This window comes from Eupeodes corollae, chromosome 3 (assembly GCF_945859685.1).
Source record: "Eupeodes corollae chromosome 3, idEupCoro1.1, whole genome shotgun sequence".
Lineage (NCBI taxonomy): Eukaryota > Metazoa > Arthropoda > Insecta > Diptera > Syrphidae > Eupeodes > Eupeodes corollae.
Window position 1 is genome coordinate 53,169,750 of NC_079149.1, and position 25,127 is coordinate 53,194,876.

General features: G+C 34.1%; 2 protein-coding genes across 5 annotated transcripts in view; one reads left to right on the forward strand and one right to left on the reverse strand.

Annotated features, from left to right (window-relative positions):
• Positions 1-217: 217 nt before the first annotated feature.
• Positions 218-2,469, forward strand: LOC129949611 (dolichol kinase). Its single transcript, XM_056061176.1, has 5 exons — positions 218-455; positions 531-1,011; positions 1,435-1,614; positions 1,680-2,169; positions 2,223-2,469. The coding sequence occupies exons 1-5, from the start codon at positions 382-384 to the stop codon at positions 2,438-2,440; spliced, it is 1,443 nt and encodes a 480-aa protein (XP_055917151.1). The 5' UTR covers positions 218-381; the 3' UTR covers positions 2,441-2,469.
• A 13,489-nt stretch (positions 2,470-15,958) lies between these two features.
• Positions 15,959-25,127, reverse strand: part of LOC129952400 (myosin heavy chain, non-muscle) — a 108,918-nt gene continuing 99,749 nt past the window's right edge. For 2 of the 4 annotated variants that reach the window (XM_056064958.1, XM_056064956.1), the window contains 3 exons: positions 22,885-24,711; positions 22,657-22,820; positions 15,959-16,501 (listed from right to left, as the gene is read on the reverse strand). In XM_056064958.1, the coding sequence (XP_055920933.1) occupies positions 16,384-16,501; positions 22,657-22,820; positions 22,885-24,711 (2,109 nt within the window). In that variant the 3' untranslated portion in view covers positions 15,959-16,383. Of the gene's footprint in view, positions 16,502-21,662; positions 21,722-22,437; positions 22,529-22,656; positions 22,821-22,884; positions 24,712-25,127 lie in introns of those variants that run through there. The other 2 variants (XM_056064960.1, XM_056064959.1) reach the window with 2 other exon arrangements.

The following is a 25,127-nucleotide window of genomic DNA, read 5'->3' on the forward strand; positions in this document are numbered from 1 at the left end:
ATTTTGTATGGAAGCAAAAGTTTATGATGGAGAAGGGCAAACATTTTACTACAAAAGTACAGTAAGATATAAAAATAAATTTATATAATTTTCGTAGATATAAATTTATATAATATTCAAAGATATAAACCCAGCATTTTTTGTTGTGTAAATCTATAGCAAACCGCATACAACTTCGCTAAATATCAGAATCATATGTTTCTGACATTCTTCCAGTCCCATTTTCTTTGTTTTCTTTTTCTTCAATGTTGATTCTTTCTATTTGTTGATAATAATCGAAAAAATCCAATAAATGCTAAGCATGCAAAAGAAGCCCTATTGGCAATAAGTTTTACATGAAATTCCACAAGATTCATGTTATAAAATAGTTTGCTTTCCATAATGGAAAACTCTGATAAGAGCAAAGTAGACAAATCCATTGATAAAAATGGTAAAAACATAGGAATCATAAGCCGGTATGTGAAAGAACCTTTGTACTTTACTTTATTAGCTGATAAAAATCTATTTAATTATATTTCTTTTTTTTTAAGACCAAATGCGTCACCTGGTTACTGGCTCAGTTGCCTTGTTCCATTGGCATTTCTTGTCACGAACAACCGGATGCAGACATGTTCCAAGGAAGATGATAATTTGTTCCTTATATTCACCATCGTGTCTATGGGCATGCTGATGCAATCTTTGGCTTTCTTTGCTTGTTTGGCAGTTGCTCCTGGGCGATATTTGAAATTGTTCTTTGCTTTAATGCCTGGTACATTAACGCACTTTCAGCTACAGTATTGGACGCAACAGACGTATGGAGTATGCCTCGCTCTTGGATTTGGAGCTACGCTTGGCTATCAGTATGTGTATGTTAGAGTGCTGAGAGGATTTCCAAAAAGTTGTACCCTCGGTGAGGCGTGCATATTAGTTCAGGGTGTAGTTTTGTTCCTCATCAATGGATTCTTTAGGATTCCAATGTTTTACAAATCACCTCCGATCGAAGAGTTTGGCAAAGTTAGTGCCATTATGACGGTAAGTTGATAATCTGCATTAAAAATACTTAAAACTTAACTTTTTTGAAGCTAGCACATCAATTATGAGATGACTTATTTTTCCGAAGGCGTTTTCCTTCATTTGAAAGGAAGACTTTGACTCACAGAAATATCAAATGCAACTTTGCAAAAGTTAAAGAAATTATCTCGTCCTTTTCACAATTTGTTTAAACTTTAAAATTGGGCTTTAATTCCAAAAATCACCACGATAAGTTATTTTTTGAGTGGAGAAATTCGTTTGCTTCAGATTTTATAAGTTGCAATATTTCTCATTTGTATTGGGCCATCTTTTATGGATACAGTCTCTTCTCTCTTCTATTTTAAATGTAAATTCTGCAAAAGCGGTCATCTTCATTGTACAAAAAATCAATCATTCAACTTAACTTCTTTAATTTCTTTTAAGGGTGCCCTATTCTGCTTGCTTGTGGTATCGTGGCTTCTAGCAACATTTAAAGTGTTCAGAAGCCTTATTCTCTTCTACCTTTCAATGATTTTATTAGTATTGGCTGTGTGTGTGATGCCGGTTACAAAAGTCTTGCCCATAATAACCGTTTTCCAGTTTATATATTCCGATCTAAGAAGGGTAAGTTTGCTTAGCAACAAAAAAAAGCTCAGGAAAAAGACTGATGAAATTTTATCCCTATTCAGGTATACATTGTTATATTCTACATGACCATGACTATAGCAACAATTCTAGCAGTCAAATGGCAAATGGGCAATTCCGAACAAGCATCGACAAGAGTTCGAAAGATATTCCATGTTCTTATTGTGTTAGTGTATATTCCAGGATTAATATTCCAATGTACATTCCTTTATCTTGCAACTGGAGTTGCACTAGCTGTCTTTTCCGTACTCGATATGATACGAATGCTGAAAATTCCTCCTTTAGCAAGTGTTCTGGAAGATGCATTTGCCACTTTACACGATGAAAAAGATGCCGGCAATATAGCTTTGACTCCATTTTGTCTTCTGATTGGCTGCTCCTTGCCACTTTGGATAAATCCGTGTCCTTGTTCTGAAACAGACAGTGCGTCAGGAGTGAACTTAATTGCGATGTTAGCTGGAATATTATCAGTTGGTATCGGGGATACCGCAGCGAGTGTGTTTGGTTCTAAATTTGGAAAACACAAATGGAGTGGTAAGTTTGAAATTTACCATACAATCCTTGTATTAAGTTATATTTTGTTGCAGAATCTAATCGGTCTATAGAAGGAAGCTTGGCTTTTGTTCTATCCCAGTCAATTATAATAGTACCGCTCTATTTGTTTAACCTAGCTCCAGTCGATGGCTTAAGTGTGATTTCAACTCTATCAGCAATAGTGATAACAGCTGGAGTTGAGGCCTTAACTGATCAAATTGATAACTTAGTCTTACCATTGGTATTTTATATTGTTGTCAATATAAGATAACATAAAAAAATATATTTACATAAATTAAATGCTCTTACTTGTTCGTAATTCAGTTAGTAATTTGTTTGGGTTCTCAATCACGTAAGGAAAGGGTATCAAGCGGAATATTTTCAACTACATCGTTTTTATTTCAATTACATAAAGGCAGATGCAGATGCATGCAGATTTCAATTTTTAAAAAGAATACAAAATGCCCTCTTGCAATTGAACCCTTAAATTTTCTTTCACGGGACAGCAAAGGGCTCAAGTCATGCTTTGAATTTATTTTTTACTTATTTATTATCTGGGGATAGTTATTCTTAACCTTTGATTTAAAGTATCCGCAAAAGAAGAAATCAAAAGAAGCAAGGTGTGAGGAAAAACTATTCTAGGCATTCAACAACCAAAGAAGGTAAGTTTCCGTTGTTTTAAAGCCAATCCAACTGAGGAAAACCGGAATAATATCAAGCAAGCAGGAATGCCTCCAATTCCCATATTTTGGATTTTTGTTTAGTTAAACCACCTGACTCAGTTAGTTGACGAACCAACTCGGATTTCTGACGTTGCAGGTCAATCCGCCAACACTCTAGTCTTGTTTCTTACGTCTGATCCTAATAAATATACTGTCAGTGTATTATCGCCTTTAGGCACATCAGACCATTGTCATCATATCTGCAAATTTCTCATGCCAAAAACGCCAGTTAAAGTTAAAACCCTTACGAGAACCGTTTGGCAATATGAGAAAACCAACTGGGACAGTCTCAATGAATTCTTCAGGAACTTTAACTGGTCAATATGCTTCCTCGATAGTGACGTGGATTTCTGTGCAGATATGATTACAAACTTAATTCTTTGTGGAATGAGTCCCGAATAGGACAAAATCTATCAAACCCAAAGAAAACTCATGGTTTGATTCCAGCTGTAAAGAGGATCAAAAATGTAAGTTTCCGGAATTACAATGCCAACTCAACTGAGGAAAACCGGAATAAGTTCAAAAAAGCTAGAAAGACATGTAACGGACATATATGTATAACGCATTAAAATTTTGCATGACTAGAAATTACGGCAAAAAATACAATGGTAGTAAAAATTTCTGGTCATTTGTAAAAAATGTGCGTAACACTACGTCTTCGTCGGTTCCGACGCTTGTTTCCAATGCCACGCCCTATGTAAGCTCGATTGATAAAGCCAATTTGCTTGCAGCACAGTTTGCTGTTAATTCGATGCTGCCAGTGAGTGATATGACTCCGTCTATACTTAAAAGCGTAAACGATTCTATGGGGCGAATCTTCTTTCGCACTCGGTCGGTCACTAGAGGACTTCTTGACATTCACAAATCCTCTGGCCCGGATAGCATCCCCGCTATTGATCTGAAGAGGTGTTCTTCAACGCTGGCAAAACCACTGCGTAAGCTTTTTCATCTGTCCATTCCTCAGGTCTCGTTCCGAGCGGATAGAAAACTGCCGATTGCACTTACGTCACTGCTTTCCAAGCTTTTCAGCTCAAAATATATCTCGAAGATCGAAAGCTTCTTAATGACCGAAATACGGCTTTCGGCTCATGGTTCATCTCACCGAACAGTTTAAGATAATTGCTCACATCAACTCCTGGCGGTGAGCCCTATTTGATGGCAAGCTTTTAAACTTGCTGCCCCTGGCATTGTTCTGACGCTTAGTTTTTGAAATTCGCTAAAATATTTCACAAGATTTACCCTCTCTTGTTTGGCGAAATGTTTTGAGTGAGTTTTCTTTCTAAGCTACCAAGACATAGCAAATGGACCAATTTGTTAACCTTTGGTCTTGGTTTTGTCCATCTAAACATTGATTTTTCTAGGGTTGAAGAAACCAATACCCTATGCATATAGGATAAACCACAGCCATCACGATACTCTCACAAGGAAGCCATCCCATATATGTTCATGAAATTAACCATGGGGCTGTAACATATCCCGTGGTACCATATCTGCAATGGTGTGTTAATTAAGGTCTTTGATTTGGTGCCATCTAGGGAAGATAACCCTAGAAGTGGCCGCCCGATATCATGTGGGATTCAATCCACCGAGCTCTATCTACATACATTAACATCATTCTTTTATAAAATGACTTTTACTTCCACTCCAGACTTTTTATCATATATAAATACCGACTCAATTTTTTATAATTTTTATCAGTAAGTCTACCTCCAACCCATGAGGCAGGACGACGGTCCCTCGTTACCATTGATCTTAAGATTTTTAATCTTAGGAAGGAAGATAACTATTAGCTTCTTGCGTTCGCTAACAAGTTCAGAATTTCCTCAGTGCAGTTCTACGCCTTGCCTTTTTCCATTATTATTAAATGCACAGTATCAATCATCATCAAACTAGACTGATTTCTCTAACTTGTTCCCAGGAGCCACCACGGGGAGGTACAAGTAAGCGCGTCTTCCTTCCAGACTATAGACAAGCATATAGCTTTCCCTATGTCCACATGTAAGTCAGTTTGACCCCCCATCTCACCGAACAGTGGAGCAAATCTTTACATCGTTTTGGAAAAATTAAGTCTATTGCACTTGATATTTCAAAAGCATTTAATAGGGTTTGGCCTTTGGCATCAGGCTCTCTTATCGGAAATGCGTGCTTTTGGTTTTCATGAATTCCAGCTTCATTGGATTAGTAATTACCTGTCGGATAGTTCGATACAAGTAGTATTGAATGGATTCAAGTCTGAAGTACATACAATAAATGCTGGTGTGCCCCAGGGCTCTGTTTTATCTCCAACTCTCTTTCTCATCTTAATTAATAATCTCCTGTCTGCAACTTCTCATCCAATTCATTTTTTCGGTGACGATATTACTCTTAGCTTTTCATATTCGTTTTCAGACTTACATCCTTCTTCATCGGATGTGGAACTGCAACGACAACAGCATTGTACAATGAGAATTAAAAAACCGCGTGGAATTTAATGCTTCAAAAACTCAATGCTGTCTTGTATCGTTAAAGCTAGATAAACCCCCCTTGCCATTATCCATGGACGGCACTTGCATCAATGAGCCTGAACATCTCGATATTCTCCGTATGTGATTCACCAAGCACCTCTTGTGAAACTATCACATACGCGATGTCGCCAAAAATGCCGCAAGATGTTTGGGTTTTCTAGAGCGATGCAAGAAGTTTTTCTCCGCCTCTGATCAGGCTGTTATCTACAAGACTTATATACGTCCAAAGCTTGAGTATAACTCCCATATCTGGACTGGTGCTCCTGCAACTTATTTAAGCCTCTTGGACAGTATTGAACGTAGAGCATTTTGATTGGTTGTTGATATTACCATCATAAGATTATTTACGTCGCTTGAACATCGTCGAATTGTTTCTTGTCTCACTCTCTTTGACCGTTATTTTAACGGTTAAACTCTAGATAAATAGCCATTTTCATTCCTCCCCTTAAACAGTTCAACCGTAATACTTGCGATTCTAGGAATGCTCATCAATATACCCTCGAGCACAACTTTGGCCGTACTGTCAAGTTCAGAGATTCTTTAGCCGTACTACGCCAATGTGGAATGTCTTGCCTTGCCACATCAATCATACGGCAATACACCAGAGTAGTAAGTGTCTTACCTTAATTATAAAAATAATGTTCAATTACACCTTACGTTTTTTATGGTGTTCTCTAGGGTTGTTGGGGCACCAGTTTCGCATATTTTGTTTATTAACATATCCATCAATATTGAAATGTGCATCGTGACTGAACAAAATGTTTCCATCCGAAGTGATATCCGAAAATGTTTCAGCATTGTTTGTTGAAAGGATTCTCTCAGACGATAATCAATTTTGTTGAGACACTGATCAATTGGCATTTTGTACGGGTGACTTTTTTGATTTTTGTATTTTTTTAGAGGACACAATCTTTTTTATCGATTTACATGAATTTCCAATAATTTAATTTCAAACTTGAGACACTTTTTTTGACGTTGTTACTGACGTTGATGGTCCAAGAATAGGTCAATAGACCATTGTGCCTTCTTGCCTGAATCTTTGTACCATCAACCAGATAAGTCGCGTACTCAATCCATCATGGCTGAAACAGAAACACGCTTCAACTTCGACTGACGTTTACGAGTTCAGCCATAGGAATTCAACGCATGCTATCACAATGAAGCTTCGACCTCACGTTCCGTTTGACAATCGTAAGGAAAAAAACGTAGTGTAACGTAATGTGACTCCGAACATTTGCTTTGTCTGACAGCTCAATACCTGTAAAAAAATGTCAACAAACAAAATATTTGATCTTTGGAGGGATGTAATAATAGAAATGTCATTTAAAGCAACCTCGAAGCATGGACATCGCAACGCAGACGAAGCCAAAGCTGAAGCGCGTTTGTGATTCAGCCATTAGTCATCGAATATTTAAATGAGTAAAAAAAAGTACTTCATCGTACTCCAAACGACCAGTGATTAATTTCCGCAAATCCTGCGCTTTGAATGATACCCCTCCCGCTTAACTCAACACAATAGTATTTCGATTATTGCTATTTAAAGTTGAAAAATTACCCCTGGTCACCCTTTATACCTAAGTTTTAGTAATTTTTTGATTCCAGATCCTTGATTTGAACATCGTTTTATCGGTAGTTTTTTTAGATTCTAAGGCCTAAATGCCACTTCAAAAATACCGCCATACTTTTGGAATATGTTCATGGTAATAGTTATAGACCATGGAGAATTCGCGCTGATCCATAAAGGTTAGAAACAATTTAACAGAACCTTTTGATGTCAAAAAAGGCTTTAGACAAGTTGATCCGATGTCATGTGATTACTTTAACATCTTAAAAGAATAGTAGAGAGCATCCTTGTCAACACTAGAAGTATGTCCAATTACTGGCATTTGCTGATGATGATGATAATCGAAAGAACTCAGCGCGATGTCAATTGGGCTTTCGTGAGTATTAAGGCTGAGGCGACAAAAAGAACCTACAAAACCGTCCTGCTATACGGTGCCGAAACATGGGTCGCATTCACAAAGTGATTGGCTAAGTGCAACTACCAAAGTAGTACCTCCCAAATTTTACAAATTTCGGCTACAAAGTTAGTGCACACTGGTTTTGACGTTTCACAATCAGCTGCTTCAAGGGCGGATACAGATTTTCTTTAAGGGGAGGGGGGGGGTATTGACGTACTTAACATATAGACAAGTTTTTACTTACCGTTTTAAAGAAGGCTAAACAAATTTAAATTTAAACTTTTGTGTAGCAGTCACAAATTACACATTTCAGACTTTTGTTCACTTCAGTTCTCAAGAGTTTCAAAGCTTTTATATTAATAGATATGAAACTTGCATTATTTTTTTTTCAATTAGCCAATAGTTTAACAAAATTGTCACTTTTGATGTTTTTGGGACATTTATATTCTTGAAATTCGTGTTTAAATCTCAGTTCAATCAATATTAAAATAAATATATTGCCCGCCTGCAATACCTGCAAACAAAAAATTTCTCAAAAATTTAAATGCCATTAAAAAAAATTACATTTTCGTTCATCAAAAATCATCCTCAGTTTGAAAATTTGACAATCGATAAGAGCTAGCATTGAAAAACAAATCTTATTAAGTTCTTGAAAAAAATTTGAAAACAAAACAATAGCTTTATGAGGGGAACTCTTCTGGAGCAAAACCAAAATATGTTTTTCTTGTAAAAAAAGGCCGAATTAAGAAAAAAATTAGTGAAAGTTCTAAAAAATCTATCGATTTATTTCTGAAAAAAAATTGAATTTTCGAATTTACACCAAAAAGTTTGTATGGGGACCGCTGTTATTTTTAGTATTAAAAAATGAAAAAAACGCCTTAAGCTAATCGGATTAGTTTCAATCGGCACAGCGGTTTATGCTTAAGGGGCCAGGACAGACAGACGGATGGAATGGGGGACCCACTTTTTTTAACTTTTTTAACATCGTAATGTCATGTTTGATACGAAATTTTGTACGAATGCAATACTTGCCATAGACATAGTTGTGTCGCAAGTAAAAATCACTTCAATGTTCAATATTTATGCGCATTCAAAAAATAAGATGGAATTGAAGGCTAGTTTCGGGAATTTTAAGGGAATTTAATATAAAATTGAAGTTCTCCTATTCAAGGTTTCTTCTTAAAAACCTGAATCTTTGTTTTTTTTTTTTTTTTTTCTTGGAAACAAATGTTATGAGAATAATTTAAAGCCTTACTCAAGTTACAAAGATTAAAAATAATTTTGACAACAAACCACTTTTTGGTGAATGTCGTTAAATTACTAACAAATCTTTACTTACACAACTTACTGCATAAGCTTTATGGCTCATATGCCCCCCCCTTAGATCGTCCATTGGTCAAAATTTGATGAATTTGTGTTAAGTTTTTGGAATAGGGCTGAATGTCAGGTTCATATTATGTTCTTGGTCCAGCCCTCAGTTAAAAGTGATACTTTTTGCAACAAAGTTTAGAAAATAAAATACAAATTTTGTTTTCTTATACAAAAAATAAATAATTCAAAATATAATAGGGGATATATCCAAATTATCTCCCAGTGGGGGGTCATGGCCCCTACGACCCCCCTCTGGATCCGCCATTGAGCTGCTTGGTAAGGACAAAATAATTCAAAATGAAATTAATCTTTCAGTATTATAAAATATAAATCAATTATATTATATCTTCTATTTGGTTTTATTGAATTTTAAAGGAAAAAAAAACTATTTCAATTTCTAAAAACAGAAATGTTTCTTATTTTATATACAGTTGTGTTCATAAAAATAGCAGTGCTGGTCACATTTTATCAGATTGCCAATTATTAAAATAACGGATATTCTTACAAAAAAAAATTATAATGTTACTTGCATCCAACGGTCTTTCATTTTCATATAAGAGACTTTTAGCTTGAAGTTATACTCTACTTTTGCTGATGAACACACACTATTTCAAACTCTCTGGATATAGAGTGTTTATAAAAATGGCAGTGCTTTTGATTTTATAATTAAAAAGTGTTACAAATTAATTTGTTTTATTTTTCGGTAAGTAAATATTTTAATATTTAAAGTTTTAAGTATTTGTAACATACTAACATATAAAAAATTAATAAATATTAGCTCAAAAATTAACAATGGGACGGTCAAGACACTGCACTGAAGAAATTCGAAAATTTATTAGAAAACTGCGTTTGGAGGGAAAAACCTACCAAAATATTCAAGATATCCAAGGCTGCTCACCAAAAATGGTCAGTAACGCCTTAAAATGGTAAAATAAATCCAAAACGGCTATAAAAACGATGACTACTAAAAGAACTGCCAGTAAAATTATTCAGTTAGCAAAACAGAACCCTTCCATAGGCTCTAGAAAAATAAGAAATGGACTTCAAGTGTCTGTTAACGCTGTCACTATACGAAGGCGTCTTTTATAAGTGAAGTTACCAGCCCAAAGTCCACGCAAGGTACCTTTCTTGACGAAACGGCATGTGGCTAAGAGAATGGAGTTTGTTAAAGCGCATAAAGATTAGACAATTGAGAATGTTCTGTGGAGCGATGAAAGCAAAGTCGTCCTTTTTGGGTCCAAGGGTCGTCGGGAATATTTGACAAGACTCAAAAATGCAGCAATCGAACCACGGTACACTATAAGAACAGTGAAGCATGGTGGATGAAAAATTATGATATGGGCTTGCTTTTCACATTACGTGGTCGGGCCTTTTTATCCTATCAGGGGTATAAGGGATGCAACCTACTCTATGTGAAAATTCTCGAGGAGAGTATGTTACCCTATGCTGAAGAGGAAATGCCGTTGGTTTGGGTATACCAACTATGACCCAAAGCATACGTCAAAAAATGCAAAATCATGGTTTGCGCATAAGAAGTTATCCGTTATGGAGTGGCCCGCTCAATTCCCCGACCTTAACCCCAGTTCATAAAGCAAAACCCTAAAATTCGAAAAAAATTGTGGGAAGCAGTGCGTGATTCGTGGAACGCAATACCAGTCGAGAGGTGTCAGGTTTTAGTGGACTCGATGCCACGTAGATACGAAGCAGTCATAAAAAACCATGGTTATGCAACAAAATACTAATTGTGGGTTAACATTATTTGTATACTTTCACATAACTTATTACAGTTTTTCTTACTTCTTACGTAATATATCCAGTACTTTATCATGCACTGCTATTTTTATGAACAGCCATATATTTAAAAAACGGTTTTTACTGTGACAAAGCTAACGGTAAAAAATCGATAATACTTATTTTCTGTTATCATAAATATAATATTTTAGTTTGTTATTAAAAGTTTAATGAAATATATTATAGCGTTGATATTGAAGCCCTTTTTCTTTTATTTGGAGAGCACTGTTATTTTTATGAACACAACTGTATGTATTTGTCATTAATATGACAGTTCCGGATTGACTAGCTTTGTAGTGCAATTTTGCATTCACAAAGCTAGTTGAATTTTGACTACGTAGTCACTAGCTTTGTGAATGCGCCTGTGGACTATGGCAAAAGTGGATAAAAGCACCTTGGGTAGTTTCGAGAGAAAAGTCCTTCGCGTAATCTACGGCATAGTAGGTGAGTTGAGAAGAAGATGAAAGGACGAGCGACGTGTACTTAGTCAGAAGGATAAAAGTCCAACGACTGAAGTGGAGGCACCGAGTTTGAGGGAGAAGTTTGTTGGTTAAAGGCCCTAGATCACACAGGACTGTAGATCAACCTTAAGTAAGTAAGTAATAGTTATCAGAATATTGTTTTTTCATGTACTCATAGATATTGCACTTTAATAAGAAAACTGGGAAATAAACAAAAACTATACATTTTTAAACAATTTTATTTTGTTTCATTTTGTAACATGGTTGATTTGTTTATTTTTTTTTGTTGTAATTTTTCATTATTCTTATCAAATTTTTTTTATTTTTAAGACATATTATTTTTGTTTTAATAATTACATGTAAAAAATTGTATTATATTATAATTATTATTCCTAGCAGCTGTTTAACTACATAATTTCCCATTTCGTAAATCCTAAACACTGTACGTTATTTTTATTTAATATAATTCTTAATATAGTATAAAAAAAGTCTTAGCATTCACAATAATTATTGTTTTACTTAATCTTTACTATTGTTTGTTGGTGTACACACTATTTTTATTGTTTTCGAAGCTCTTGCAATTGTTGATTTGTATATTATTTATTATACTATTAATGAATTTCTAATGATATATTTTCAAATGTATGTATGTATATGTTTTTTAAATTTAAATGCTGGATACTTTTTCGATTTTTGATGTTACAAAAGCTAAGTTAATGATATCTTTTGAGTATATTCATTCGTAATGGATTGTTGCGATACATTTTCTTTTTCAAACCACGATGACTGATCAAAGAAAAGTTGTATGTATTTGTTTTGTATTAGTACCATGAACCGTTAAATTGGAGTTGAATTGAACCATTGTAAACCGATGATTTTTAAAATGAGAATGAAAATATCTCTATTTGAAGATGCCTTTTAAAGTTAAGAAGTACTTTAATTTTATGATAAAAAATAAAATTAAAAGACGACACTAAATGGAAAGTTACAAGAAAAATATAAGTTATCTGATTGTGGAACTTAATACACTTCTTGTTTAGAAAATAAGTTCTGTATGGACAATTTAAAAAGGCTGTAATAATAATAATATTTGCTTGCAGTTTTTAGACATTAGTTTATTCGATAATAAGCTGCTTCAGCAAACTATAAGTAGTCGTTTTTTGTTAGAAGTTTAATTTTAAACCGATTATCACCACAAAATCGTGAATCTAATGTACGCAAGGGTTTAGGGCTTCCATGGGCAATTTGGGAAAATTTAACGATATTTGGTAAGTTTAAAAGAAATAGCAGGAAAAGGCTCTCGTTAACACGTTTTGCGCCCCTCAAAGGCAGAGTTACACAACTAAGACCTTAAAATATGGTGGATGGAGTCTTGCGATATGGAGTTATTGTTCTTACTAAGGAGTTGGTCCCTCACCTTGGCTCTACAATAGCATGGAGCAGCACCCAAATTGTAAACGACTAATTTGCCATCGGTTCAGGTTGCCGGAAAAATGCCCATTTGTCTAGCTCTGCCATGGGTTCTTGAACCTAAATCGATTACAAAAAAAATGAATTTCCGGCCTTAGCGTAAATGGTCTTGTTTGACTTGCGAGAAAGTCGCCTCAAACCACCGTGCCATGGTTGCCTCCCTCGCTAGGACAACCCCTTACATTAATGTATATAAATACTGTCGAATGTAATTTATAACAACATGCAAAAAAACATTATGCGTAGATACGCAGACAGTAAGATGCTCAAAACTCCAAAACACACAAATAGAAAAACAAAGCAATATTCTTTATATTGAACAATAACCTTATGGAACAGCCTGTTCAGTCTCACGACCTTAGTCTTTGTGTAGATATCAAAGGGAAGGTTTGAAAAAAAAACTGAAAATATCAATGAGCTATAGGTCGTGGTTGATAAATCATGAAAGGAACTACCTTAAAAACGAGGCCAACGACTTGACGACTCCATTCAACGCCACTGTGCAGACGTCATAACACTAAAGGATTCACAACAAAATACTTATAACTTATTTATTTTAAGTTTAAATGTGTTTCCTGTTTTTAACAAATTGAATAATCTTAAAAAATCACCACTATTTCATTGCTTGCAGCTATACTTCAGTGAAAAAGTATTAGAACAAACGCTTATTCATTTTTGGAATGTGAATTTGTATTTTTTTTTTAGTGAGATTTGATTTTATAAATAAAATAAAATTAAACATTCCTTCGAGATCTAGGGCCTAGTGGCTTACAAATCTTAGCCATTCTTGTGTGCTAGTCTTCTCAGGTATAGAGGGGACCTACAGTTTTATGGCTATAATTCGATAGGCTAATTTGAAAAAGAACTTTTCATGACAATAATTACTCTCGGAGGTTTTGCTAATTCCTCATAGGAGATTGTATCCGTAAAAACAAAACTTTCGGTTTAACAGGCAGGGATTGAACCAAAGTTCAATAGTTTGCAATTGGTTAGTTCAATTCTAGTATTAAATACTAAGTTTTTAAGAAATTGGAAACGTCCATAAATGGGCCTTATTCATTTACTAAAACATTTAGAAAAAATACATTTCAATACGGCTGTACGTTCATTTTTCCTACCAACAGTAGAACAACTTACTGCCATCTATACAAACATGTAAACTGAGTTAAAACATTTCGTTTGAAGCAGAATATCACCATCCTATTATGATGACTTAGAGTTTTTCGCACTCATGGAAATTATTTGAAATAAAAGTGATTTATAATAATGTCGAAATTTCAATAATAGTAAAAGGTCTATTATTGACTCTCAACTTAATAGACCTTTTATACTTCACTCCATTCACATCAAAAAAGTTCATATCATGAATGTGAGTTCCATTGGCCTGGGCTAGATGAAAAAATCGATTGAGACCCATTCAAAAATATAAAGGGTTCATAATGCGTGCAGTAGTTAATATAATGGAAGCATAATGTTCTTAGAAGCCAGTCTTGATTTTAAACAGAGTTTTCGAGATGATTTGTAATAGATTTCCAAATTTTTGTAAAGAAGGCTTTGATTTGGTTTGCAACTTCTTTCTTCTCGCATTTCAACTCAACTTTAGTACAGCAAAAATCTATAGTCAGTAGGAGAAATAAAAGTCACCCATAATATTACACTCAAATAAAAGTGCTACAACCAAAATAAAACAAAACATAATTTGTATCAAAATTTTTGTTTTTTATATTTATTAAAATAATAAAGAATAATAATTATTAAATGTATAGTAATAATAATTAAAAAAAATAGTCAAAACAAACGAAAATAAAAAATATATTTTTAATACAAAAAATAAAATAAGTACTCATGCGGTTGAAGCATTCAAAAATTTGTCTGATTTTTTTTCATTTTAATATTTCTTTTTCTGTCTCTGATTTAATTTTTTTTTTATTTTTGAAAAGAAAACATAATTTTATTAATTAAATATCAAAGAACTAGAAAGTTTTAACTTTTTATCAGTAAACATTACTAAATTTTAATGTGCCTGTTATGTTTTGATTTTTTATTTGTTTTGGTCTTATTATTTATAAAAATTAATTTTGTTGTTTGTTTTGGATAAAATAGATTCACAAGAGTTAATATATTATAAAGGATCTTAATTTCTCAATTTGTTTATGATATATTACAAAAAGGCAAACAAAAAATAAAAGAAGAAAAACAAGAAGAAATTTTCATTACTTTTGTATTATTTTTTTTAATGAAGAAAAAACGAGAAAAAGTCAAAAACATAAAAGAAAATAATGATAAATTGTTGTTGTTTACATATATGTATAATTTATAAAAATAGAATATAAAAATGAAATAATTAACATTAACGCATTAAAATGGAAGGTTGCACTTAAAAAGAAGAAAACAAAACTTTTGTCTTAGTTTTTCTTCTAACAAACAAAAACTATTAATAGTAATTCGTCAATTAGTAATATTGTTTTAATTTATTATAATTATTATTATTTAATTCTTAAATCGTACAGCTTTACACAATCACTTGAGTGTGCTACATATATCATTACATATATATTTGTCTCAATACAAACAAAATTGTCGAGGTGTTATTACAATTATTCAATTGTTATAAAAAAAGAACATAGAAACGATTGTCAGCAAAACTTCTCTTCAACATTTTGTTAGGCTATCTACAATTATTTTGTAATAATTAAAAACGAAACAAATAAAGAATACAACTAAATGTGTATAGGTATAACAGAGTTCGGACAAAAAGGAATTGATTTTGGTTTTCTTGTTGAAAAATTTAATTTTACCTGCAAAGATTTGCTATTTGAAAGAAAGAAGCCCAGACAGACAAGCTTCTGAGCTCCCGAATTAAAGGGTTGGCGGAAAAAATGGCACTTATACAGAGAATATTTTTATTTTATTTTTCTTCTTTTCGTTAGTTTTATTTAATAATTTGAAATAAGAAAAATTAACAAATAGTTTATTTTTTGTTTTGTTTATAATAAGGCTAAAGGAATGAGATAATAACAGATAGAGTAATAATAATTTTGAATAGTATATATTTAAATTCTAATTTACATAATTTAAAACAAAAGTAAAAATTTTCAAAAGATAATACATACTTAAAAATTAATGTATACATTTGGGGTTTGTATAAACTTTTTTAAATTGTTAATAAAATTTGAAAAGTTAAAAAAAGTTAAAGCAAAACCTCACAAACACCCGTAATCCGTCATCGACCATCGATTGGTAAGTTCACGATCGGTCGGATTTGTTGTTAGACTATATATTTATTATTTTTATAATGTTTTGAAGCCAACCATAAACATTAGAAGTTAGCTTGCATGCGAGTGTCTTGGCGTGCGTTGGATTCTGAGTGAAATTTTCTTTTGCAAAAATTTAAACAGAAACAAAAGAAGAAGACATGGGTGTATGTTTGTGTGTTTGATGGAAGGGAATAAAAAGCTATTCGATATTAGTTTGTTATTTTATTACTTTTTTGTTTTTAATGTTTAATACTAATTTTTATTTTATTGTGTAAATGCATACGATTTAGTGTTTTAGTGTTTTTCCCCTCAAATGGATCTTATTTTTTCTTTTTAAATGTATATCATCATATCTATAAATTATAAAAACGGTATAAATATTTTTTTTTTCATTTCGTGGCTTATTAGATTTATCAAAAAAGTATTTTTCACTTTTCAAAAACTTAGTTTAAATGTTATTTCCTTTTTTTGTTTTAAGTTAAACCTTAAAATGTTTTTTTAATTTCAAGATTTGTTTTCTTTTTTTGTATTTTTCTTCTTAGGAATTATATTTGTTTTTTATTTTGTTTTGTATTTCTGTTTTCTCAATTATGTTGTTGTATGGTTATAATTTTAAATTTGTTTTATGTATATATATTTATATATTAATAAAGATCCCGTTTTGATAATTTAATTTGTCAATTGCCTGAGTCATCGCCATCTATTGACTCATCTTGAACAGAAGAACTATCGTCCGCCCGTTTGGATGATGTGGTACCTGTGAGTCGGGATGAACTCAAACCCATTGTGGTGCGCCTGTAAGGAGAAATTATTATTTAATACATTTGAATTTTTAGAATGAGTGAAAAATAATGTAATGATGGAAAAACATGCAGAAAGACTTTAAAAAACGGATTGTGAAACTTTATTTTCGTTAATAAGGAATGAATTCAATAACAAATTTTCTATTAATCAACTTAACTCTTTTCAGGATACCCAATAGTATAGCATTTCTTTTTGATGAAGGGAGAGAAAGTTTAAGTTATTTTTTTTGAACTTTCTTGGAATGCATAGATTTTGTTAAAGATAGGCGGAAATTAATTGAATTGAAGAATACTAATAAATAAAGGATACTAAAACAATATTGATAGAACTTAATAACTTGTTAATACATTTTTTTGGACTGTTTGTATGTTTAGACATTAACAAGATTTCAAGGCATTTGAATTATTGACTTAGTTAGTTTTGTTGGGCTTAGGAAAATTTGCCCTGCGAATGGCACCTTAAAAGTGTCACACATTGCTTTTTAACAACATTTTTAATGAAGCTTGAAGGTCGTGAAATTTGGTATATAATTAAATGATAATATTTTCTCAAATAAGGTTTTGAATTAGTAGTTCGAGGGATAGTGAAATTAAGAAAAAAAAAAAATACAGCAACTAAAAATATGCACGTTATATTAATTAACGAAAATGCTCAAATGGAGGCACCGGATAACGGATTTGTTCGTTTCACTTTACCCAGCTTGTTTTCTTGATAACCTCAAAAAAAGGTAAAACATTTTCCTTGATGGCTGAAAATTAATTGAATTTTTTAATATCTCTTGACAAAGCTTAAGAGTACTCTTAACCCGCCATTGGTGACTCAAATTTGACTCTGATCAATGGTGACGTCGCCTCACGGACCGAAATGTGTAACTAATATTTCGTGTTTTTTTTTTTTAAATATGCACCTTGACATTGGTTTTGAATTCCTGAATATTACAATGATTAGGAAAGACAGAGTGTGGTAAGGCATTCCACATTCACGTAGTACGGCTAAAAAACGAATCTCTGTATTTGACAGTACGGACGAAGTCGGCTCGAGGGTATACTGATGAGCATTCCTAGTAGCGCGAGTATTACGGTTTAACTGTTTAAGGGGAGGAATTCAACTGGCTGTTTCACTAGAGCATAAGCTGTTAAAATAACGGCAAAAAGGGTCAGACAAGAGACCTAACGGCGATGTTCAAGCGAAGTAAATAAACTTATGATGATATTATCATCTATCAATTTAAATGCTCTACGTTCAATACTATCCAAGAGGCTTAAGTAAGTTGCAGGAGCACCAGCCCAGAGATGGGCGTTATACTCAAGCTTTGGACGTATGTAAGTTTTGTAGATAATAGCCAGATCAGAAGGGGTGAAATATTTCTTGCATCGCCTAAGGAAACCCAAAAACCTTGCGGCATTTTTGGCGACATCGCGTATGTGATCATTCCACAAGAGGTGGTTGGTGACATACCGAGAATATCTAGGTGTTCAGTCTAATTGAAGTTAAATCAACAGAAGCTCTTGTATTACAATACACAGATTCAACAAAAAACAATAACGGAGAAGAAATGTATTCGCATTTTTTCGCAAGTCCGATCTCACAGACCAGTAGGTCACCATTGGTGGTAAAAGGTAGAATCAAAAGCCAATGAACAAAACACTAGAATATCCCAGAATGTATATTAGTGAGTTACTAAGTATTCCTATATCTCTCACTCTGCTAACAAAATCAAGTTTAGTAGGACCATTACATCGATGTATGATTCTTTTCTGACTCAAGTAGACCTCGATAGTTTCTCAGTTTTGTAATTGCGATTCCAAGCACACAAGATATATTTGTGGACTACGGAAATATGTTCACATTTCCTCATATGCAAGATTAATATATGATTTTTATCTTGATAACTTATTCTCGTTTAGGAAAACCGACATACCTTTACAACAGAATAATTTTTCCACGCTCTAATCGAAGCAGAGATCTGATACCAATACGCTACTCCTATCTTGTTTAGAGCCGTCAATTTTTCGTCGACGCGGTTTGGTTGTGGAATTCCCTACCTCAAACTATAAGGATGATAGGCTGCCCTACTCGGTTTAGTATAAAACTTAGACATTATTTTGAGGCATTGGGATGATTTTTACTTTTGTTTCTTTTATATACTTTAAAGGTGTTTTATAAGGTATTATAATAAAGTTTACTGATCATTCATTCATTAATTAAATAGTATAAAGTAGTTTTGTTTATATTAATGTGTTCATTCATTTCATGTTAACCAATAGTAAAAGTGAAGCTTTTACTACCTTGAATGATATTGTATCTTACTGTGCAAGATATGTAATAAATTGAGAAATTAAATACTTTCTTGATAAATCAGCCCATTCTCAAAACCTTTGTCCGTCTCCACTTTAAATTCGCTTTTCAAGTATGGTCCCCTTACTGATTTGAAGCATTCGAAGAAGTTTCCTTCGATGTGCCCTTTGATGCCTACCTTGGCATGATCCCTCCTCCATATCAACCCACCACCTATTTTATCTCAAGACAGATATCTGATATCTTGTATATCCAACTCCTCCTTTCAGTTCTGGTTCTGTCAACTATACAAATCTTTACAATTCCATCTTCTTTAGCGATAGCCAGTCCCCTAAGGTTCAAATATACTCTCATGGTACGGAATGTCAATTTGAACGAAAAATAATTGTTCAACATGTCTATTGATGGTGGCAGGAAAGTTTGAGAAGTGACTTCGTTACATAGTAAGCCAAAAAAAAGCATGGGCTCTTTGAACGTTAGTTTCTTTGGCCTGGGGTAGTTATTCCCACAGTGCGGCCCTAACAACACAAATATGCTTCTCAATCGACTTTAAATTAATTAAGTAATTTCGGCATGTACTATCAAATTATTCAAAATTAATCTATTGATAAAGAATAATACAAACTGCATTACCCTTTGTTTTCTTGTGAACAAAGTTAACTCCTTTTTTTAGACACTGGTTTAGCTGGCTTTCCTAAAATAGTTATAAATCTTGCCTTAGTGGCAATTTCCATTTAATTTAAAACTGTTGTGCAAATAAGTTAATACCCAAAACTCAATACAGCTGTTTTTATATCCTAAAATCATCTCAAGTTTTTTTTTTTACTTTCGATCTACCAACGAAGCTATGTGGGAAGTTATTTTGAAGAATTGTAAAGAATTGTGACGCAAATAAACCTGAAGATTTGTTTAAATATAACAATTTAGCAGATAAACTGATTATAAATGGAAAAAGATAAGATTCAAGATGTTTGTACTGTTACTGCTGCTCAAACATCTAAGTAAACATTCAAAAAAATAGAAACTTTGAAATGCTTGTAGTACCGTAAACAAGCGAGTTGTCCGCTGTGTTTTTAACAGTCACGTTTTTTTATTGAGAAAAGAACAATCATACAAATATAGGAATTACAAACAAATGTTTCTTTTCCAGTTATGTAATTTTTCTGTCAAGTCTTCAAAAATGTTGATAGGGTTCATTTAAAACACTCTCTTCTTGAATTATATTTTGTACTCGAAGATTGCTATTTTTTGATAAGATTCACCGCTTTTACCAAAGACTGTAAAACCCCTTCAAAACATAAGCACTTATTTTAATGACACTTCTCCACCGAAACCTTTGAAACTTCCAGAGGACTCCAACAAAGCGATGCTCTGTCATGTAGGTGCTTCAATATTGTTCTTGAGAGATTAGTGCGAAACACCAACGGAAAACCCAAAGGCACCATCTTTCAAAAATCTACACAATATCTTGGATATACAGACGACTTTGACATTACCAAACGAGAAGTTACGGGTGCCTTTTCCGGTATCGAGTCTGAAGCGAACAAAATTGGTCTTGTAGTTAACGAAGAAAAAACGAAGTATTTACTGTCTTCGAATAGAATCGATTCCCATCGTAGACTCGGTCAGAACGTGACCATTGATAGGTAGAACTTTGAGGTGGTAAATTAATTTATCTATCTGGCACTGTTGTTAACTCTGCAAATGACATCAGCGCCGAAATCAAACGTAAAATTACTCTTGCTAATCGCTCTTTCTTTAGTCTAAGTAAGCAACTGAGGAATATAAGGCCCTATCTCGAAGTATCAAGAAGACACTGTACAACACCTTAATTATCCCAGTCTTACTGTATGGTGCGGAAGCACGGACTCTTTCCCAGGTGGATAAAGGATCCCTTGATATCTTTAAAAAGAAGGTTCTATGGACCGGTTTGTGTCTACAGGCAAAATAAAATCTGGCGGAGGAGATACAATCACGAACTATACGAGCTGTACAGGGTTTTTCCACTGGTCAAAAAACTACATGTTTAACGATTAAGATGGCTAAAGCATGTAGAGCGAATTAACATCGTAGCTCCAGCCCGTAAGGTACTAAATGCTAAGCCTGAGGAAACCAGAAGCATAAACAGGCCTTATCTTCGGTGGAGTTATCAAGTTGATGCCGATACACACCGGCTTGGTATTCGAAACTGGAGACAGCAAGCTAGAGATCGAGTAGGTAATGTATTACATAAGACCGACGAGCACGATGCTTTAGCGCCAACTAAAGTAAAGTAAGTATCTGCAGCCAGCTCTTGTTTAGGATTCTACAGAAATACACGTAATCAAGATTTAATATGCGAACTTAACATTATAACCGTACCCGTGGCATGATGGTTAGTGCGTTGGACTATCATGCGAGAGGTTTTGTTTCCGATCCTTGCCTGTGCCAACTAAAGTTTTATTCACGGGTACTGCCTCTTGCGAGGAATTGACAAATTCTCCAAGAGTAATTCTTGTCATGAAAAAGTTCTTTCTCAAATTAGCCGATAAACTGTAGGTCCCCTCCAACACTAACAACAGTACTCGCACACAGAAATGGTTGAGAGTTGTAAAGCCCTGGTTCTCAACGGACATCTAATTTATTTTTTTATTTAAACAAAAATTACTTGCATTTCATAAAATATTAGATGAAATCATTGTTCATTTTGTTATTTTTGCTTTGTTAAGATTTTCTTAGTAGTTAAATAAAGAATAATTTTATTATTTAGCTCTACGTTAGAGAATTAATTTTATTTGAGAGTTATATATTAAAACCATGAACTTTGTATGAACTTATCAAGTATTTACTTTTATAAAATAAGAAACTAACCAACCTTTACGTTATTCCTGGATATCAGTAAGTTCTTCATCCGATTCTGTTGTCACAGAGAATCTAATTGCAATCAATTTTTTTTTAAAATAAATTCGAATTGGAATTTAAAAATACATTGCTTTAGTTAGAAAACATTTTTTTATTTAAGTTTGAGAGGAACTTGTTACAAAAAAAAGCTTGTAAAAGCCAACACATAAATAAACTAGAATACACAAAAAGCGAAGGTATGAGTTTGATGAAATTTTTGTTGTATATTCTTTTGGAACGAATGGTTTGGAGTTGGTTAAGTGTTGTTCGTTTGATTCAAAAAGGATGAATTGTTTGATTTTTATAAGTGGAAGTAGAACAGTCAAGGGTATGTGGTACATAATTTACGTCGGTGTGTTGCTAAACAAATTAAGGTACAATATTTAATCCAAAAGCGTGGTGCTGTAAACCGTTTTGTTGTTTCATAATGGAAAACTGTCCTAACAGCGAATTGTCGAATGATAAATTGGTTCTTCCAATCCCTTTTAGAAAGTATCCATATATCGCATTTAAGTTTTAAATGAAACTCTTATTAATAACAAGGTGCAAAAAAACAAAGAAAATTCATTATTTTTATGAATTTCAAAGCATGCGATGGTGTAGTAAAACTCTAGTCATCAAGACCAAACAGTGTATTTTTAATTGTTGTTGAGGGGGGGATAATACATAAACTGTGTGTGTGTAAAAAGGGGGGTTTGAATGGGACAATAATCAAGACATAAAAGAAGTTTGACCTCTGTAAAACTTACTCATTGTAGACCCTCACAATTCATTATAAGTGTAGCATCCTTTTTTGGTGAATAAGCCTTAGCTTGTTCGGTTTGTGTAAGATGTATTGATCTTAATATATAAAACAAAAAAACATATTTTGATGATGATGAAGATGATCTATGTATTTTAGCAGTCCTAATACCAATTTCCCGCATAATAGCTAGTATTAAGGTTGTTTAGTTTTTAAAATAACTCACCTTAGTTTTCCTTTAAGCGAGTTCACTTCGCGTGTCATTGCTTCATGACTTTCAAGCATATCTTCGCATTCTCGTTGTGCCTTTCGTTTTTGCGTCTTCTCCTTTTGCAGTTCCTCTTCGGTTTCGTCTAGGTTGCGCTTCAGAGTCTTCATGCGGCTATTGAGCTGTTGAAACAAGAATTTATTGTTATACAAATCATAAAAAAAATAAAATTTATATTGATTTTACTTTATCGATTTGCTCTTTGTATTGATCCGCATGTCTTCGTTCATCTTCGATGTTCATAGTGAGTTCCTTGATTTTCTTATCCAATTTGCGGTTAGATTTCTGCTGAAGCAATCGTTCCTTGGCTTCGTTTTCTAGTTGTTCTTCGAGGTTGGCAATCTTTGCTTCCAGACCGGCAATTGTTGCTTTCACCTTTGTCCTTTGTGCTGTTTCGATTTCAGCTAACTTAGCCTTCAACTCTTTGTTTTGTCGGTCTAGTAGGGCTCTGGCGTTTTCGTTCTTTTGCGAGTTGGACTTCTCTGTTGCGAGTTCGGTAGATAGTTGTTCAATAGTAAGCTGAGCCTTACGAGTTCTGTCCACAAGTACTTCCGAATTCGATTGCTCCTCTTCGAGCTCCTCCTCGAGAGTGGCTATTCTTGCTTCCAGACGTCTCTTTTCCTCAACCATTAGGGATCCTTTGTTAGCGTTGGCATTTATTTCTTCAGCGAGCTCATCACGTTCAGTTTCTGCTGCACGGCGTGCTCTCTCTGAGCTTGCGAGGTCCTCAGTAAGTTGCATAACTTCAGCTTCTAGGGTCTTCACCTTGCGCTCAGCCTCCTTGCTTGCTGCTGCCAGTTCTTCCTTGGCTGCCTTTGCATCTTCAGCATCACGAAGGGCGTCTTTGACTTGCGCCTGTAGTTTCTTGGCGTGCTTGAGAGCATCCTCTTTCACCTTGTTGTGCATTTCCATAGTCGTTTCGATTTCCTTCAAGTCACCCTCGAGCTTCTTCTTAGCAGCCACCGCTGCGGTTCGTTGTTTACGTTCTTCATCAAGTTCTGCCTCGAGATCACGCAATTGCTTAACTAAACCACGTCGTTTCTCTTCAGCTTGTTCTTCCTTGGCTTGAATGTCACGTTCGAATTGGGAGCGTAAGGCTTGCATGTTAACTTCCAGACGCAACTTAGCATCCTCCGTTAGTTGAAGGTCATCCTCCAGCTCTTCGTTTTGTGCTTTCAATTCGGCTAATTGACTTTCTAGCGCACGTTTTGCCTTCTCCAACTCATGCACATTCTTATCGGCTGTACCTTGGCTGTTGGCCAAATCGTCAAGTTCATTTTGCAAAACCTTTCGCTTAGTTTCCAAGTCCTCGATTTTGTCGTACGCTTCATCCAATTCGCGAGTCAATGACAAAACTTTAGTTTCCTTCTCACGGGCCTCACGCTCTGCAGTATCACGCTCCTGGGCAGTTTGATCACTAATTGCCTTCTCTTCCGCAAGTATCTTATCGAAATTCTTTTGCTTCTTCTCGAGTTCAAGAACTTTAGTGCGTTGTGTTTCTAGTTCGATGGTGGTGTCTTCCAGTTCAGATTGAATCTTCTTTTTGCTCTTATCAAGGCGATCGTTCTGAGCTTGGAGTTCTTTCACTTGTCTCTCTAGAGCTTCTAATTCCTTGCCATTGCGCTTCTTGTTCTCTTCCAACTCTTTAACAATATCCGAATCTTCTTCGGCCTTCTTCTTGATTTCTTGCATTTGCAGGCTAAGTTCGGACAATTTGCGCTCGTAGTTCTTTTTTACTTCTTCATCTTCTTCCAATTGTTCTTGGAGCACGTCCTTTTCGGATTCAAGCTGGCGCAGTTTCGAACTCAAAGACAATTTCTGGCGGGTTTCTTCCTCAAGCAATTGTTGGGCTTCTGTCAATTGACTTTCCATATTGCTGGCGGATTTTACAGCGGCTGATGCTTTCAATTCAGCTTCCTCTAATTGACTTGTTATATTTTCTGATTCTTGCTGAAGCTTGGTGCACTTCTCTTGCAATTCGGAACGGGCACGTTCGATTTCGGCCAGCTTAGCCTGTTAAATTGAGTAGAAATAGAAAAGTAAAATGTTTTATTAATTCAAGTCGAATAGGGGTATCGAGTTTTCCAATGCAAAACCATAAAACCAAATGAAAACATTGTGGTTGAGAGGACAGGCGGTGTTGGGTCACTGAAAACTTTGCCACAATCGTATTTAAGTTTACATACGAACTTATTGACGTAGAAAAATTAATTTCAGAGAGATGCATATGCAATTTAAAACTGAATGATTTGTGGAAGATATTCATATTACAGAAGCAATAACCCAGAGTGAGTTGTTGTAACAAAGATAAGAATTGTATTGATAAACTTATGACACCACAACAATTAAGTTGCATCTTTGAAGTGATATATGAAAAGATGTAGGGAAGGAATTATGGTTTGCATTGTTTAAAAAACAGGTTACATGGT

Bases quoted from the DNA above. Each gene is read 5' to 3' on its own strand.
- LOC129949611 (XM_056061176.1), top strand. From the start codon at position 382: ATGGAAAACTCTGATAAGAGCAAAGTAGACAAATCCATTGATAAAAAT. The intron at 1,012-1,434 runs GTAAGTTGATAA...ATTTCTTTTAAG, and splicing joins AAGTTAGTGCCATTATGACG to GGTGCCCTATTCTGCTTGCT. The intron at 2,170-2,222 runs GTAAGTTTGAAA...ATTTTGTTGCAG, and splicing joins TGGAAAACACAAATGGAGTG to AATCTAATCGGTCTATAGAA.